Source organism: Embiotoca jacksoni, unplaced genomic scaffold (assembly GCF_022577435.1).
Source record: "Embiotoca jacksoni isolate LCO1_2020_lvr unplaced genomic scaffold, fEmbJac1.0.p SCAF_15, whole genome shotgun sequence".
In the NCBI taxonomy this organism is placed as follows: domain Eukaryota; kingdom Metazoa; phylum Chordata; class Actinopteri; family Embiotocidae; genus Embiotoca; species Embiotoca jacksoni.
Genome location: NW_027185285.1, coordinates 14,963,210 through 14,980,578, shown reverse-complemented (window position 1 = coordinate 14,980,578; position 17,369 = coordinate 14,963,210). Strand labels below are relative to the sequence as shown.

Sequence of the window (17,369 nt, the reverse complement as noted above, 5' to 3'; positions counted from 1 at the left end):
CACCACCAGTTCATGTCTTGCATCTCTATGCTGTCCTTTTCTCTCTATGCTCTCCTCTCACCCCAACCGGTCGAGGCAGATGGCCTCCCACCTCTGAGCCTGGTTCTGTCAGAGGTTTCTTCCTGTTAAGGAGTTTTTCCTTCCCTCTGTTGGAGGTTTTTCTCCCTTAAGGAGGCATTGTGGCAATTGTCGAATTGTTGGGTTTCTCTGTATAATTCTGTTTCAGCTGTAATGTGTTAAGTTCCATGAAATAACCCGTGGTGTGATTTGGCGCTATATAAATAAAAGTGAATTGAATTAATAAGTTAACATAGGACTTAAGTTTATTTTGGGGCTCAGATCTGTCATACTGTTTAGAGTTCAAAGATAGACATATCTACATTTCATAAATATTTCAGCACCCTACTGTCAAATAAGGATTACTAAAATACCAGTCAGCTAAGCTCTGCAAAGGTCAAAGGTTATGTTGACTTCAATGGCCAAGTAAGCATCCTCAAGAATTCAGACCCACAATTATCCCATTACTGTAGTTAAAGTAAGTTTGTCAATGTTGATCAAGAATTTGCCATTTAAACTATACCGACTGACTCCTCTCTGCTCAACTCCATTAAAAGGTTGATGCTAGATATCTAGCTTGATTCATGTGTAAACATCATCCCAGTGCTTTTGGTAAAGACAAGTCATAAGATTCAGACAGACACCAAAGTTCAGCTCAGAAAGTTTATTCAGATTAAGAACAGATCAGAAACACTCTACCACAATCTTTGTTTCAAAAATGCCACACACAAGGAGGCTTATTGGCAAAGACACAAGCTGACAGGCATCCATCCTTCCATATGGCATTAAACAAACCATGCAACTCCACCACAAAGAACCAGAGGTTATTGTGCCAGCTTTTTGGTTAACCAAATCAGATATGAAATTATATTGAGTGAATGAAAACCTGGAGCAGATAGGCGTTTAGTTGACAGCCTGTGTTTTAAGATTTTCACTCCAGGCTCACGCCTAGGTTTTTGCGTTTAGCTCTTGCCCCCCAGGGTGTGCTTGTCGAACAGGTACTCTGCCATCTTATTGTTGTGGGCGTCCATGCGAGTGAGGTTAGTGATGTAGTCCCCCAGCTTCTTGATGGCCTCCACCTGCTCATTCAGGTAGTGGGTCTCCAGGAAGTCGCACAGCTGAGAACATGACAACATTTGTTAGTGGGGTAAAGATGGACATTTTTTGTTTAAAATCGAGTTTGACTTAAGCTGGGACCTTCTTCCCTCTAAATACAACTTACATGAGGGTCTGTATGCTCAGAGGCCAGCTTGTGCAGGTCCAGCAGAGCCTGGTTGACATTCTTCTCCAGCTGCAGGGCAGCCTGCATGGCCTCCAGGCCACTCCCCCACTCATCACGCTCAGGCTTCTGCAAATGAAAAACAGCAACGTTACAGCAGACTTATCATATTAGGCCTTGTGTACATGATGCATAAAGATCTGAATCAATAGTTTCTACTCCAAAACAAATGTGAGGGAACAAGTGTCACAACAGTGACCATTAACCTCTGTTTATCTGTTCTAGACACAGTGATGTGAGGCAAGTCACAGCCATGCTACTTCTCTAGCCTGCACTGACCTTGATGTCCTGGAGGAAAATGCGTCCTCCTCTGTTGTTTTGGAAGGATAGCAATTTCTCAGCGTGCTCCCTCTCCTCATCACTGTTCTCCTTGAAGAAATGGGTGAAGCCTGGGAGGGCCACATCGTCACGGGAGAAGTAAAAGGCCTGAGGGAGAGGAGAGACAAAGCCAAGAGCATAAAAAGGCAGTTATTAGGACATATCACCCATCATTATAGTGCAAAAAAACATTGTGACAAATAGTAGTTATGCAGCTTGGTAGTGGGCAAGCCCATGAGTTATGAGAAAACAGAGTTGAAAACGGGCAACCTAAGCATGACACAGCAGTTTTCATTCCATATGTGGCAACCTGCCCATGAGTTAACAAACAAGAAACACAGTAACAGCCAGCTAGCACTGAAAACCTGCATTTATAAATCAACTAATCATACAAGAGATATTCTACGCTCATACACTAACAATTATTTAGGACATGTATTCAATATTATTCCCTTTCTCACAAAGTCTGATCATGAGGTAATGTGACAGGGGAATAAACAGTACGCAGATATTGATATATACTTTTACACATAATCATTGGTAATGGTGTGTGTTTCTCACCATAGAAGTGTAGGTGTAAGAAGCAAACATCTCCATGTTGAGCATCCGGTTGATGGCGGCCTCGCAGTCGCGGTGGTAGTTCTGGCGCACTTGGGACTCCATTTTGGCTGTTTTTTTCTGAGGCTTTTTTCTTAACAAAACGATACAAAAATAGGAGCTTAACGTCGACTTCTTCAGTAGTGTTCAAGTAGCAGATGGTTTTTCCAAGTCCGGAATGCAGACGAATTTGGATAAGTACCGGGGCGAAGGAAGAAGTTCCGTTCAAACACTGTTGAAGCAAGAACTCCTCGAAAATTTCTTCCCTGGTGTGCTGTGTCAGAGGGGTACCTCCTCTATTTATATATACGCCACTGCGGACCTCGTGACACACATGACGTAAATGTACGCATTTCCGGGGGTAAAGAGGCACATGACAGAGTTGCAAAAAAAGGAATAGAGTTGCATTTTTTTTCGCCAGATTCAGGGAAATAAAAGTTAATATTTTCCCAATAACTTAAAAAAAACAAAACAATTAAGGTATTTTATTGATATCTGTCATACAATCATATCAAAGGAAAACAAACCAGAGGAGTTTGCATTTGATGTGAGTCCAAATGAAATATAGGCCTTGTGCATTTAAAATGTTAAAAGTCTTCATAATTTTTTTGTACTTCATGTATTTGATTAAATTGCCAAGAAATAAAAGGAGGGTTTAGAGTTAGGTTATTTTGATTTGTGGATGTGGAGAACTGAATAGATGATATTATCACCCAAACAATGAAACACAAAAATATATGTAACACAAAATATTACATAAATAGATGAATCTGTATATTAGCACCAGTTTTTATGTTTACAAGGTTTTGCATATCTGTTCAAAATACATTTGAATGATCACAGTGAAAAAAACAAATAAAATATTGTATTTTTGTCTAAATTGCAAAAAAAAAAACACGAGTCAATGTCTAGCTTCAATCTTGTTTAATATAGCCATATGTAGGCTGATACAGCATTACATTGTTGATACTTCTCATAAATGTAGGCACTGTACATACAACTAGGTCAGATGTAGTTGACTTTCATCCCTCTGCATACAGCCACTATAAACTGAACTTGTGTTTCATCATTAAGACACCACCTGACTTTTTAAACTGCTGATATCAGATATCACCACAGTGTTTTTTGTTTTATTGTATGACTCAATACCACAGCACTGTTGCAGGCTAAAAAAAAAAAAAAAAAAAAAAAAAAGGTCTGAGAATTTGTACCATTTTATCAATGAGAGACAACAGAATTATTCTATTTACAATTAATGTACAACGTTGCCTTTTTAGGAAGCTACTGGAGTCTTGCAACACAACTGCCAGGGGTATAAATCCAACTGGACTCAGTGACACCATAATACAATGTCATTTATCCCTTATATGGTAAATACAGAGAGACATGTTAATATTGTGGGAGCCCTTCATGTTGAGCTGTAAGATTATATTAAAAAAGTGAATTTTATCCTCTGCTTGAGTTTACTCCCTCAAAGACTGAAATTACAATAAGGATTACTGTGTCTATTGGTACACTGCATGTATATAGACAATATACATGTTGTGACTCAGCAGTTAAGGCAGCACCCTTATCTGTCATCTTTAATTTGTGCTTTGTCATCATGTCTTAGTCTTCTACAGAAGTAGTATCAGGTTCAGCTGAAGATTGTGCTGTGTCATTGTTGTGACTCAGCATTCCACACCTTCCAAACAATCCTTCCTGTTAGAATATTCTGTTTAGGTCAGGGAGGCAGTGAGAGGGAGGGGACTTCTCCCACACAGACTAGAAGTTGACCTCGTGCTCTGCTGGCTAGAACCAGTTTGGAAAAATAAAAAGGAACAGACATTATGGGAAAAAAAGGAACCAAAACTGAGCATGACTTGCTGAAAACTGTAATGAACATGCATTATTACATGTTTTAATGTGTATTAGTAGTAACTAACAGAGCCAAGTCTAAATATTATCAACAGGATTTGCATGTTTCTTTTTACATGTTCCCCATTAGTTGCCCCAAACAGTTCTTGCATGAAGTGAAACATTTAATATTCATTGGTAACACCAGTGTTGTTTGACAAAAAATGTCTGCTATAGAAAAGTCTGGATCGTCAGTGACACTTGGCAGATGCGTAAACATGGAAATACCAGTGTAAGGAAGGAAGTTACTGTATTTCTTTATTTTCTTAAAACCTGTGTAAGTGAAGCTGCTCAGTCACAACAGATATGTACTCCTGTTTTCATCTTATAGCTCTAATGTCATATAGTTTATGTCTTAACTTTGATGCTGCAGTCTTGGTTTTGTCATCCTAAGTCTCAGACTATGCAATGCTAGCAGCTGTGATGCTGTTTAGGTACAGAAGTGCCTCTCTGCTAACATGTCTACAATGCATGCAAGTGGATGTTAAGCAAGAATAAGGCTGACCATGCTTTCATTAGTTTAAAATCACAAATGTTAGCTTAATGTCAACAATTGGGGAAGAGGTAATTTGGATAAATGGTCTGGTATACATGAACAGCTGAGCGAATGTTCATACTGTTGTTGAGACATTTCAATCTGGACCAAAGTGGCAGACCAGCTCACAACTCAATAGCCATGCTGTGAGTAAGGCAGTAAAATGACAAAGGAGAGTTTAAATTCTTTAAATCTTCTTTTAATTATGGCAATTAGACAGACAGTATCATTCTGAGGATATGCACATACAAATTTGAAAAACGTATATTTCAGTGTGAACTTCAACTTGGAAAAAAGGGATTTCACGAGGAATGTTTGCACCGCAGAATAATAAGTAACCTTCAATGGCAACAAGTTAAAGTATTGTTCTACAGTAATGAAGACACACAGTAAACATTTTTTGGATTGAATTGACACAGGATACATTTTTTCAATCACTGACAGAACTCTGAAGCACCTGAACAACAGGTTTCGAAAGAACCTGGTGAAGTGAAAGAAAAACACTTCACACCTACAACTGCTGTTTCTTTTAAGTGTGTGTAAAAGCTGACCTAAAAGTCAAGATCCTTCAAACAGACTAATAAGGCATGTGATGACATGATAGCAGAAAACAGAGGTAGAGAATCAACAGCTTTTGTCATTTTAATTGCTTAAATAGCATCTCTTTATACCAAAGAAGAATCATACTTAAGAGCAGCTATTGGTGATGTACCTTCCATTTTACTATTTTTCTGTTGTGGTGTATCAAAGTCTTTGGCCACACAAGCAAAATGTCACATGAGCTCCAATGGATCTATGTTTGCTGGTTGAAGGTTAAGGCTGGCATCATTTTTGTTTTCCTTTTTTTTTTTTTTTTTTTTACAAATTGTGTGAAAATGCCAAAAACCAACAAAGAATTATTGGATGCCATCTAATAAAACAAATAAAATATGCAAAAAATAACCCTTTTATTTATATACATTTATGTGAAAAAATATTTTACAGTCAAGAACAAGTCGATGTTTTCTTTCCTGAAATATTTAAGCATCTAATTTCAAACTTCTCCCCAGATTGAGTCTCAATGGCATTCTGCCATAACCTCAAAATCAAATCTAATATATAATCTTTTCTGCCCACTCATTTCCTCTCTGCTTCTGAATCCATGTTGTTTTGCTATTTCTGACTGTTTCCAATAGTTTTTAAATCTCTTTTTTAAATCTACATCTTACAGGTAACTGTTAAACACTAAAAGCTGATGTTAAGACAGTTGAGATCTGTAAACCTGTCACCATCTTCACCCATCATTCTCCCTGCCTCTGTCTCTTTATGCAGTAGGAATCCACACACTCTTCCACTGGACAGCATTCCTCCACGTTTCCTCTAGAAGAGAGGAATGAGACCGAGTCCAGTCCTTGCCGCCGTTCCCCTCCTTATCCTTCTGACAGTACAGGCGCAGGGTTTTTAGGGGGCTGGTGCAGGTGTGTTGGAGGTACTGACAGCCCTACAGCAGTAAATCAGAACAGGAATGAAGATGGTTATATGTGATACGGCTCAGTCAAAAGAATTCTCTCCATTTTCTAAGGCATTGTTAATTAGGGAGATGGCTGCTCTCAGGAGCTCTGATCCCTCCCCCATTAATATCTGGGTTTGGGCTTTCACACTGAGGGGTCAGCCAGTATTATACCCACACTGATGTCGTGTTTAAAGAGTCAACTCATTATGTCCAACACAGTTTTGCGAGACACCTCTTGAGGGTCAAGGGTCGCACAGCTGTCGATTTCTATGCGAGGTGTACCTACTTGGGTTGCTAACAACAAATGAATGTCACTCATTTCAAATGGAGGCACATGGTTTTAACGCAACTGTCACAGGTTGCTGTTGCATATAAAGCTGCAGCGCCGGTAGGAATCTTTTGAAATGGGTTGAGATAAACAAGAATCGAATTAACATGGAGACTTGGCAGGATTTTGAAGTGCAGGAGCTCCTTTACATGGAAAAGATCAAGATACAGTCCAGACAGTGAAGGGCAGCATTGTAAATGCTGTTGAATCAAACAGATTACAAAAGCAGATAAGCAAACTCAAGGCATTTAAGAAACAGTACACAAAGACCCATAACCAAAAGAAAAGCCGCAAGTGGTTGTAAGAAAGTGAAATGGCAGGAGTGTGACCTGTGCAGCAGTGTTTTCAACATGCTTCACTTGCCAATCCAGTTCAGCTCCATTTTAACTCCAGAAAGGCTCCTGACATTTTTTCTGTCTGTGAGTTAAAATGTTATGTATCTCTCCGGGTTGTGACCCAAGTCCTGTCAGAACTGTCATGCCCACAGACTTACCCATATTAACTAACCCGGTTTAATTTGACAAAAGAAGTGTTGGAAATTGGAAAGTGTTGTCCGTGTGCTGTCCTCACCTCAGCGCTCCCCCAGTACCAGATGGCCTTGATGACACTGTGATTAGCAAGAGCCGCTGTCAGCTGGTCTCTACTTCCTGTAACGACATTGACCAGACCTGCTGGCAGATCTGAAGACTGCAGCACCTGAAGGGGGTCGAGGAGGAGGAGAAGGTGCCATTAAGTTTAAATCAGTGTTTACAGGTACATAAAGACATGTACACAGGTGTTTTCATTGGTGGTTAGTAATGTTATCGCACAGCAACATGATGGAGATTTATGACTGTGGTGTATCCCTGCTCTTATCTGCATCTGTCTGTCAAACCCAATGGTCTCAGTAAACTGAAGCACTGACTGTATTGTCAGGTTTTCATTCTAATTTAGTGCAGATATTAACCTAATGTCCTGAAAATTAGAAAATGAAAATGTATGTACTGTATGTTTGAATCCACTATTCACTATGCAAAACATAGGGAGTTGGATCATTGAATTGAAAAGCTGGCAGCACAGATTCTCCTGATGGGCGCCACTAAGCCATTGTAGAAGAAGAGGGTGCAACAAGATGACATATTTAAAAGAAACATCAATTGGTGAAAAACCACATTGAACAATAAGATACTTATGTTTGTTTCATGTATTAATTTGAAGTCTCCTCATCATTTTCACATAGATATGACGTTTATGTCTGCTGTTATCTTTAGACTCCTTAGTGGAGCAGAGGCTTGAGCTTTATGTGGATCAGAAAAAAAGTTGATTGACCTTGTTCTTCATAACATGCTGGATGTCGCAATTATGTATGAGTTTAAACAAGGTTGTCTCAAGAGTTCTTAAAAAAGACCTTGCAGCAGTCTCTGGAATGTTGAACCTCTTAAATCAAAATGGATGCTGAAAAATTTAATAATATCTGAAAAGCCCAAATGTTTCCTCCTCCATAAACAAATTTGCAGCGCAGCACACTGAACATCTTCACACTTACCTGGATGAATGCCAAGACAGGCAGTGGATGCTTCTGACTGGGGACCATGATGACTGCGTTGCCTGTGGCAATTGCTGCCCCGAGAAGTGTTACCATGGAGAGGAGGGGATTTTTGTCGGGTAGGACAATCCCCACGATTCCAAGGGCTTCAGGGAGGGAGAGAGCAGAGCCAGACTGCGGCATGGGCTGAAGGAGAGGGAAACCAAAAGAGGCAAAAGTTTGGAGATCAGTAGACTCTGCTCAATCTTCCTGACTATCATCTCACCTAATACCACTTTATATTCTCATGGCTTTAGTAACTTTCTATATATAAAAGGCCTCACCAGAGATCCTCCCTGGACTTTGTCACAGTAAGCTGCCCAGACACTGAGCCTGGTGATGCTCAGCTCCACCTCATTGTCACTCTGGTCCATTGGGAGACCAGTCTGGATGTTGATTGATGCAGCTACTTCCCTCCTTTTTGCCTCCAGGCCCTTAGCCAGAGAGTACAGTGACTGAGCGCGTGCAGATGGACTCTTTTTCATCCAGCTAGAGAAGGGAAAGATGTTCAAAAAATAAAATGATTGTGAAGAAGCATTGGTGCCGGTACAGATGTGCCAACATCGTTGTGGTGTCATCTTACATTTCATTGTTTTGGTTAAGATCTATAAACTGGAAATAAAAGTAAAAAACTTAACGTATGAATGCCCTGCAGGAAAATAAGAGTGAACTTGTCCAGGGCTTTTAATGTTTTTTATTCTGACACGATGACCTGTGTTTATTGGATTATTGTGAAATTACACTGTTGAGACACTTGGTTGGTGCTTACCCATGTACTTTGTTGATATATTGTGTAATGACTCAGCAAATTTGTCTTTTTATCGGCTCTCAAAGTCAAGTTGGACTTTGATTGGTGATGATAAACACAGTTCACTGAGTTGCGAAACAACTTACAACACGCGAGACCTTGTGAGAGTCAATTGCACAACGCACATCACACCAATCACAAGTAATTCTAGAATTGAATGTATATATTTTAATTGCTGATCATGATTGTTCAGACCACTGACATGATAGGGCTATTTCTAAAGTGTACTGTACGTAAGCTAAGCATAAGTAAAGTAACTAAAAACACTACTGGATATATAAATGATGGAATTCAAAGTCTCAGTTGAATGTTTTTTTACAATGAAGGATTAGAGGATGGTCAAAAATCCCCTGAAATAATGCGATACACAATTTGAGCTGTCTGTGATTTATATGAAGAGAAAAGTCAGTCTGTTAACTGTAAGTTGACTGTATGAATATTAAATATTGTGGAATCCTCCACACCTCAGGATCAATGTGTTGCCCTTACTTTTTTTTTTCTCAAGTAGAAGATTTTATTACAACACTCTGCACATGAAATGAGAACACTGTCAGGCCATCAGCAGTTCTCCTGTAATAGGACCATTAGTTCACATTACGGTGGTAATCCAGGAGTAAAAACTATATCCACTGATCAGTGAAATTTGTCATTGTCTGATTGGTCACACTGATGTCACAGCTCTATGATAGTTATCATATTAGAGATAAGAGATTCTAAATATGAGCTGAATATGCACCATCTTGAGAGTTTTAACATTATGGTGACAAGATTTACATCTAACACATACTGAGATATACAGTGACTGATTGCTGTTGGGCCAACAATAATTTAAACGAAAAAACATAATGCAAAAGAAACCATCTTGTCTTCGTCACCCTTCTGATCTATATTTATGTATTTCATCTTTAATTCCTAACAAGTGCATTTTGTCCCCATCCAATGTCAGCTGGATGTATCTATTTAAAAACTTTTAAATGAGGCACAATTTACATGGAGGTAGTAAGTGGAGGCTCTGCTGGTTATTCTTCCATTGCCATGATAAATAGTTCTATCAGAGATCCACTGATGATGTTTACGGGTTAGGTTAACATACTTAGAGGTAACCATTTAGAAAATTCTTCTTCGTCAAGAGTTAGTCTTAAAGTTTGTTAAACCCAAGTTTTGGAACAGGCTGCATCTCTTCTTCACATTTAATAAGTACAACTGTGTCCGATGTGGGAGTTTGCAACTATAATATATGTCTGTGTTTTGTTTTGTTTTTTTATAGTTGCACTTTTGTAATTCAGTGTGCTGCTTGTGTGTATGTGTTTGTGAATATTTTTGTTTGGCAAAGCTCTCACCCAGGCTGGACTTTGATAGCAGACTCCACAGCATTGCGGACATCTTTGCGACCTCCGTCTGGATAGTAAGCCATTACACCACCGCCCCCTGGTGACTGCACAGCCACATTGCAGCCAGACACTGATTTACATGCCTTACCACCAACAAACTGCAGGTAGGACTGAGGAGAACTGATGGGAGAGATATGTACAGAACATAACGTCATCTCTTTAACCCTGCCTGAATTAATGTGTAGCATACTGTTAGTTAAATACTTGTGTTACTTATGTGGCCGTGAGGTCTTGTGATACCTTAGAAACATGACATGAGGTGGACTGAGAATTGCAAACCTACCTGGCAGAGTCTGAACCATCTGGAATGATAGCTGGAGATGCTCCTGTTCCAAACTTTGAGTAGTCCATAGAGACAGGGGAGGAGCGTGGAAGAGGAGGGGAGGAAGAGGACAGGCGTAGAAACTGGTACAGACCCTGGCAGAAAGCAGAAAGGCGGTTAATATTTCATAAAATATTACCAGCAGAGTGGTTAGTAAGACTGTTTGATCTGTGCGGGAGCTCCAGAACCAACAAAATACAGTAAAAGCATATGAGATGAGTACAAATATAACTAAATACAGAATATATTTTCCTTTAACCTAAAATCAGTTGGGTATAAAAAAAATAAAACATTTTTGGAGCTATTTGTTATAAAGCTTTTCCACCATTCAGTTAATTAAAAATAACTATAAATATTTACAGAGCAGTGGTTGGTCCAGAGTTTGTTTGTTTGTTAATCTTGCCAATGGCAATGACGTGAATGTCATTGTTAAAACATAATTTGGCACCACTTAATCACAGCTGCTAGGTACAGTAAGCGATCTAACACTATTGGGAAGTTCAGAAACACCATACATCTAACTTCATGGCAAAATATCCTAATCTTCAAATGATGTCTCTCATCTCTGTTAAGAATCACAATCTTTTACTAAATTCCAGTGGGGCTTTTTAGGTGTCACCAGTCAAAGGGTTAAACGTGTGAGAGAAAACCACCTCCTGTCCTCCGTCAGTGCAGGTACCACTGTCTTTGTGACCAGAGACAGGTAGACACGGGTCAGACAACGGTCGGGAATTCACCCACACAGAGCCGACTGACAGACTGGGAAGAGAGGAAGAAGAAATCAGTGGCCATTCAGGAAGGTACAATAGAGGAGATGACAAAAGGTAAAGAAATATAATTATTAATTCTTTAAGATTCCTATAAATTAATGTTATTATTTGTATAGTGAACATAGAGACAAAGAAACACACAAAAATTTGAAGATTTCATTGAAAAACAAATAGAAGAGGTAAATTATACAGAGAAATGTGTGAATGTGTTTACCTCTTAGCCACCTCCAAAGCCAACGTCAGGTCTTCAGTCCAGATGGATGCTGCCTGGCCATGAGGAGTGTGGTTCCCTGCACAGAACAGAGACCATTACTGTGATTAAAATGGAAAATTCACTATTAAAACATGGAGTGTAACGTTCTTCTGAAATGTGTTTTATTCAACAGAGAGATCAGTACAAGCTATTGAAAATGCAGAGTAGGAGCCACTACGGGCCCAAACATTCAACATTTTATCTCAGTCTCTGTGATAATAGATAAGAGTAATGATGATAATGCTTCCTGTATTACCCAGGGTCACTGCTTCGGTGTTGCTTCTGAAGGTCATGAGAGGCAGGAGCGGTCCCGGAGTGGGGCTGACAACACACGGTGAGGAGGGGGCAGCCCCACAGAGCACTGTGGGAGGGTACAGGGCACCTGAAGGGGGAGCAGCACATGACTGAACCAGCTGAGGAGAGAGAGAGAGAGAGAAACAATAATTACTCACCCTGGAAACAAATCAATCAGTATACAGTTTCTCAAATGTTGCTGCTCGCTTCTCTTTTTTCTTCGTATGAGTGTGAAAGCGAACACTTTGGGTTTTGCACAAGTGGTTAATTTGAACAAGTATAAAACAGCACTATGGTAACTATATAATGGATGTTTTTAAAAAAAAAATTATTACTAAAAGTACAGCAAAAGTATATTAAATAAAAATGTGAACTGAATGTAGACACATCAATACATCACTAATGTTAGTTGAATAATCAAAGGAAGGTGTCAAACAAAAGACAAAGTTTTGCAGAAGAGGAGAAGACTGGGCTGAGCTGGTTTACATGAAACTACTAAAGACACGGGGCAGTTGCCTTTGAAGTTAGCTACCAAGCAGAAGCTAAGTTTCCTCATAAAACAACACCAGACAATGCATATGATGCTATACTAATGTGGCATCACAGTATAAACTCGTGAAACGGCAGCTAAAGCGTTTTAGATTGCAACGCTCACCACGTTCGCTGCCATTACATGGAGGTTCACAGACACCACACTTCTATCCCTATAAACATTATGCTCCCACTCAATTGCATTTCTCTTGTCTTTATCGAAGACCACAACATTTCTGTCAGTTTTTGGGCTTCACTTGTGTCTCAGAAAGTACTGAAACCCCAATAGTTAGCCAGTTAGAAAACACTACTCATTAATTTGACATATCTGAAAGAAATAAAAACAAAGAGATTAAGACAAATAAACACAAAAAACTAAGAATAAAACAATTAATTCAATGACTTATGTCCCTTGCAGTCCTGATTAAGAAAAGAAAAATCCATTAAAAGATGAAGACATTGTTGTAAAAACAGAAGAATGGCGTCTTTGAACTTTTAATTTGCAAGATTATTATAATTTAATGTAGGTTACCTGGTTGAAATAAAAAAAAATCACTGTATTAAATCTGCCGTCGTGGTTAATGGCTTTAGTATAATTTATCTGTTCAACAAATTTTGAACAAAAAGTGTATTTTATTTTAATTATTAGATTACATCTGTACATTAAACATGTTTATAGTGATTGTGTCAACACAACACCTCTTTCTCAGTTTTTATTTTACTAACCGTGGCCCCCTGCTGCTGAGCCTCCTGTACTGCAGCATCCAGAAGGAGCCTGTCTGCATCACTGGGCATGACGACACACTTCATGCCTGCCATACGCAGGCGGAGACGGTCCACAACACTGTCCAACACACTCTCCTGCACGCACAACACCCAGTGTACCTGAGAGCAGTGAGGAAGAGAGGCCTGTTAAACAGACTGGGGGACGTTCTGGTAACACGAGAGTTACCTCATCCTTCTCGAGTTGATACTTTTTTGTGTGCATCACCTCTTTGTTCTTCTTGAAGGCAGTCTCTATCACTTCTTCCACAGCGCTGTCAATATCAGCTGACTCAAAGAGGATGAAAGGACAAGAGGCGCCTACGCATGGAGAGACGGACACAGGAACCCCCATCCCTGCTGTGGCCTTACACAGCATCACCCCATCCTGAGAGAGAAAGGAAACACTGTTGTTATGATGTAAAATCAGATTTATAATGCACACATAGCTCGGTTCTAAACTATGGATAGAAATATAACTTCAGTTTTCACACAAACCTGCTTGTTGCCGCAGTAAGTGACGTAGCTGATGCTGCTGTTCTGGGCCACTTTGGCACCCAGCGTCATATCACTTCCTGTTAACACATTAAGAGCCCCAGCAGGGAGTCCTGCTCCTGTAAAGAGCTGAGCCAACAGGAGCGCTGGAGCGGCGGTGCTTCGGCCAGGAACAACGGTAACAGAGTTGCCTGAAAGAAAGCAGTTTTCAGTTATACTTCACCCCTTTACACCAGTTTGAAACAAAAAACTTGAAATTTGATTAGAGCTGCAATGATCGAGTTGATTGACAGAAATTTAATCAGCGATTGTTTTCTATTCATCCATTATCTATACATGCCTTTATCCTGAACAGGGTCACTGTTCTTAACTTATCAATTAAGAAATTAAAAGGCAGATTAATATATAATTAAAGTATTCAAAGCTTGCAGCCCTAACTGACAATTATTTTTTTTTATGACTTTTTTGGAGTGCGAGTGCACTTGTTTCTTGAGTTTTAAACCTTGGGAGTGAGGGCATTTGTGGAAAGTGAGGACAGACTGACTTTGAGGGTTCACATTTGGTTTTAGTGCTCAGGTTAGAATTGGGTTTGTTTTAAGGGGTTGAGGTTTGGTAGTTAATTGTGATGGTGAAGGTTAGAGCAAGGCGTTAGAGAACACATTGCGTCAATGAGGGCCCCTCACAAAGATAGAAGTACAAACATAGGTGTGTGTGTGTGTGTGTGTGTGTGTGTGTGTGTGTGTGTGTGTGTGTGTGTGTGTGTGTTTGTTTTACCCATGGCCAGCGCTGGTAGGGCTTTGAGCATTAGGGAGTAGAAAGAGCAGTCATCAGAAGCGACCACTGCCACCACACCTGCAAAACAAGAACAGCAAGCAAAACGACAAAATATGTTGACATTTAAAATGAGCACTCAGACTAAATGCTTTGTCGTAAAGACACTGTCATTCCCTCACCTAGAGGTGTCCAGTTGGTGATGAGAGTGTCTCTGAGCTGAGCCCAGCTGCTGTAGTACTGCAGCAGTCGGACCAGGGTGGAGGCCGAGCAGGAAGCCTCGCACAGTTCACACAGCTCTGACACACACTGTCCGTGCTGCCCGAGAACGCTCACCAACCTGTTAGTGCAGAACAGGCAACACAGACACTACTCTTCATATTAAGCTCGTAGTTGAAACAAATAATTTCCATAAATGTAAGAAGGTGAGTTTATTGGACCTGAGCAGCCCTTTGGCCCTCTGGTAGCAGGTCAGGCCGCTCCAGGCTTTGTGGCCTTTAACAGCAGAGGAGGCACACTGGGAAATATCGTCCTCCTCAGCGCATGCTGTGCTGCACACAATATTACCTGGAGAACAGAGGGGAAAAACAATATGCATGAGGTTAGTTTCATCATGGCCTTTTACTCAAATCTGAATGTAATTTGTAAGGCTACAACCACAATGAGGGGGAGACAACATCACTAACAAGATGACTTTTATTTCTTTAGTTCAGTTTGTAAGGATGTTCATGAATAGGCTGAAACATTAACTTTATCAGAAAGTTTTGACCTCTATTAAATGAGCTAAATCCCCACTGATAAAAAGAGAACGAAAGATCTCGGTGCCAGCGGTCCATGCAGTGCAAATTCAGGCTTCTCTTACCTTTAGAATCAGCCTGGGAGCAGGTCTTTCTCTCTGCTGGACGGACAAACTTGCCATCGATGAAGAAACCCAGAGAACGGGAATGATGATCCAGCCAGGCCTGATGGAGAAAACAGAGAACAGAAAATAGGTTCAGCCCAAAAGCCAAGAGCACAGAAGTTAACCAAAACAGGGTGCAGCCCATCCCTAAAATACACATTAGTGCTGCAACTAATAATTGTTTGGTCTGCTGAATGTCAAAACAAGATAAAAAAAAAAAAAAAATACAACAAAAGTTCCTTCAGACAATAAGGGCTCTTCAATTTGCTTGATCTGCCAGACCAAAAGTCCAAAAGATTTGCAAATTGCTATCACAAAGGATAAAGAGAAGCAGCAAATTTACACACCTCAAAGAGAAAATATAGCATTTTTATCAGGAAAAGGGCTTTAATGAGTAGTCAAGTTGTTGCAGATCACTTCATCAACTAATATCTTCCCCTTTAATATGGGACCACATTGCGTGGGTACGGTACAACAAACATCCTGAATACATATGCTCACAGTTGATTGCTGAACAACTCTCACATGGTCTTAACATCTGCATCTGTACACCTGTGATCTTTGCAGATAAAAATCAGGGCAAATAGAGAATAAATTCACATGCAACTACTGCAATTTGTCTCAAGCGAATCAGCACAAAAGTTGGGAAAATCAGGGGGGGGGGGATAGATTTTTGGATTTGACCTGGAAAATTTCACAACAACTGAAAATAATTGTAAATCTATCTCACACAGGAAACAATAACAGCCAAGCATGCTTTCAATATCAAATTCAATTCCATATAATACCAATATTCATCTGAATGAGGCCGTTCAGACACTGTAAATGAAAAATACCTATGTCCATGCTCACATTTTATTGGTCAGAAAGAGGTTGAAGGTTTGTCTGTTTGGGTAAGCCAAGCAGACTGGGTCAGCTATTTACAGATAAAAGATCAAAGTACAGAGTTCAACATCACTTTGAACCTCCTAAACTAAAGCTTCTCTGACACACAATGGTAGCACCCGCCCCAGTCAATTTTTATGGCAGTTAAATTTAAATGTGACAAATTAAACCATTTCAAAAGGTAAGGTGGTAATCCAGCAATTTAGTATTTCATTTCAACAAAAAATAAAATAAGAATGGGTCCCACATTTTCTACAATGCAACTCAAAAGCATTTTTCATTTGTCACTCCCTGCCTCAGTTTTTAATTTGGCTTTTATGTTATAAATCTGTAGTCTCAAAGCCCAAATTCAAATTTTGAAAAGAGTCTCATAAGAGCTGCCTTTAATCTGTCAAAATGTTAAGAGTGCTTGTAGATAACCCTGTAATACCACCCCCCTAAAACATACATGGGCCTGACTATTGGACATGACAGATACCAGCTTCATGAAACTAGTACAATTTATTGACTGAAACAAGTTAACATCCCCCCTTGACATTTCATAACTACACTCTGTACTGTCAAATTGAGTCACATGTTTGCCTTGTGAGTTGCAGTCAGTTAATGAACTTCACATGGTCAAATAGTTGAACAGGAAAAAACGAACGCAGGACAGTTTTGTTTTTAAAGCTAGCACAGATACTGCTTCTCTTTTCTATTATATATTATCCCGGAAATGTACCTGTGCAGTAGCAGAGCTAGAAGTTGCAGGTGGTCCGTACTCCATACTTTGGAAAATATCGTAGACTGCCTTGGTGCTGCTATCAGCCATAATAGTAAGAAGTCAATGAGGAGATAAATCTCGCCGTCGCTGTGTGCGCGTTTCTGAATTGCGTTCAGAGTGAAAGTTTCTAGTTTTAAGATTGTAAGATGAAAGCAGGAAGGATTTGAGGAGAAAAAGATTCGGAGAAAGGCAACTTAGTTGGCACTCCGCGTCAATAATAGCGCGCTAGCTTCCAACCCACTGACAAAGGGCAACGAACCACTAGCGCGGAGCGAGAGGTGTCACTCCTACTTACTTCCGGTGTCTTCGCCCTGTGACCATGTAAATGGGTAAAGTTTTTGTTTTTCTAATACGAAT

The 17,369-nt window shown here is 39.9% G+C and overlaps 2 protein-coding genes across 2 annotated transcripts; both read right to left on the bottom strand.

The window, feature by feature from the left end:
• Positions 1 to 706: 706 nt before the first annotated feature.
• On the bottom strand, positions 707 to 2,535 carry LOC138198421 (ferritin, liver middle subunit). Its single transcript, XM_069149858.1, has 4 exons — positions 2,216 to 2,535; positions 1,616 to 1,762; positions 1,280 to 1,405; positions 707 to 1,175 (listed from the first exon to the last, which is right to left on the bottom strand). The coding sequence occupies exons 1-4, from the start codon at positions 2,315 to 2,317 to the stop codon at positions 1,020 to 1,022; spliced, it is 531 nt and encodes a 176-aa protein (XP_069005959.1). The 5' UTR covers positions 2,318 to 2,535; the 3' UTR covers positions 707 to 1,019.
• Positions 2,536 to 4,865: 2,330 nt separating this feature from the next.
• On the bottom strand, positions 4,866 to 17,291 carry aldh16a1 (aldehyde dehydrogenase 16 family, member A1). Its single transcript, XM_069149853.1, has 17 exons — positions 16,971 to 17,291; positions 15,326 to 15,425; positions 14,904 to 15,030; positions 14,646 to 14,803; positions 14,467 to 14,544; positions 13,696 to 13,883; positions 13,427 to 13,585; positions 13,162 to 13,320; positions 11,867 to 12,023; positions 11,572 to 11,647; positions 11,241 to 11,346; positions 10,549 to 10,682; positions 10,215 to 10,385; positions 8,351 to 8,555; positions 8,028 to 8,213; positions 7,073 to 7,198; positions 4,866 to 6,162 (listed from the first exon to the last, which is right to left on the bottom strand). The coding sequence occupies exons 1-17, from the start codon at positions 17,058 to 17,060 to the stop codon at positions 5,986 to 5,988; spliced, it is 2,397 nt and encodes a 798-aa protein (XP_069005954.1). The 5' UTR covers positions 17,061 to 17,291; the 3' UTR covers positions 4,866 to 5,985.
• Positions 17,292 to 17,369: the final 78 nt, after the last annotated feature.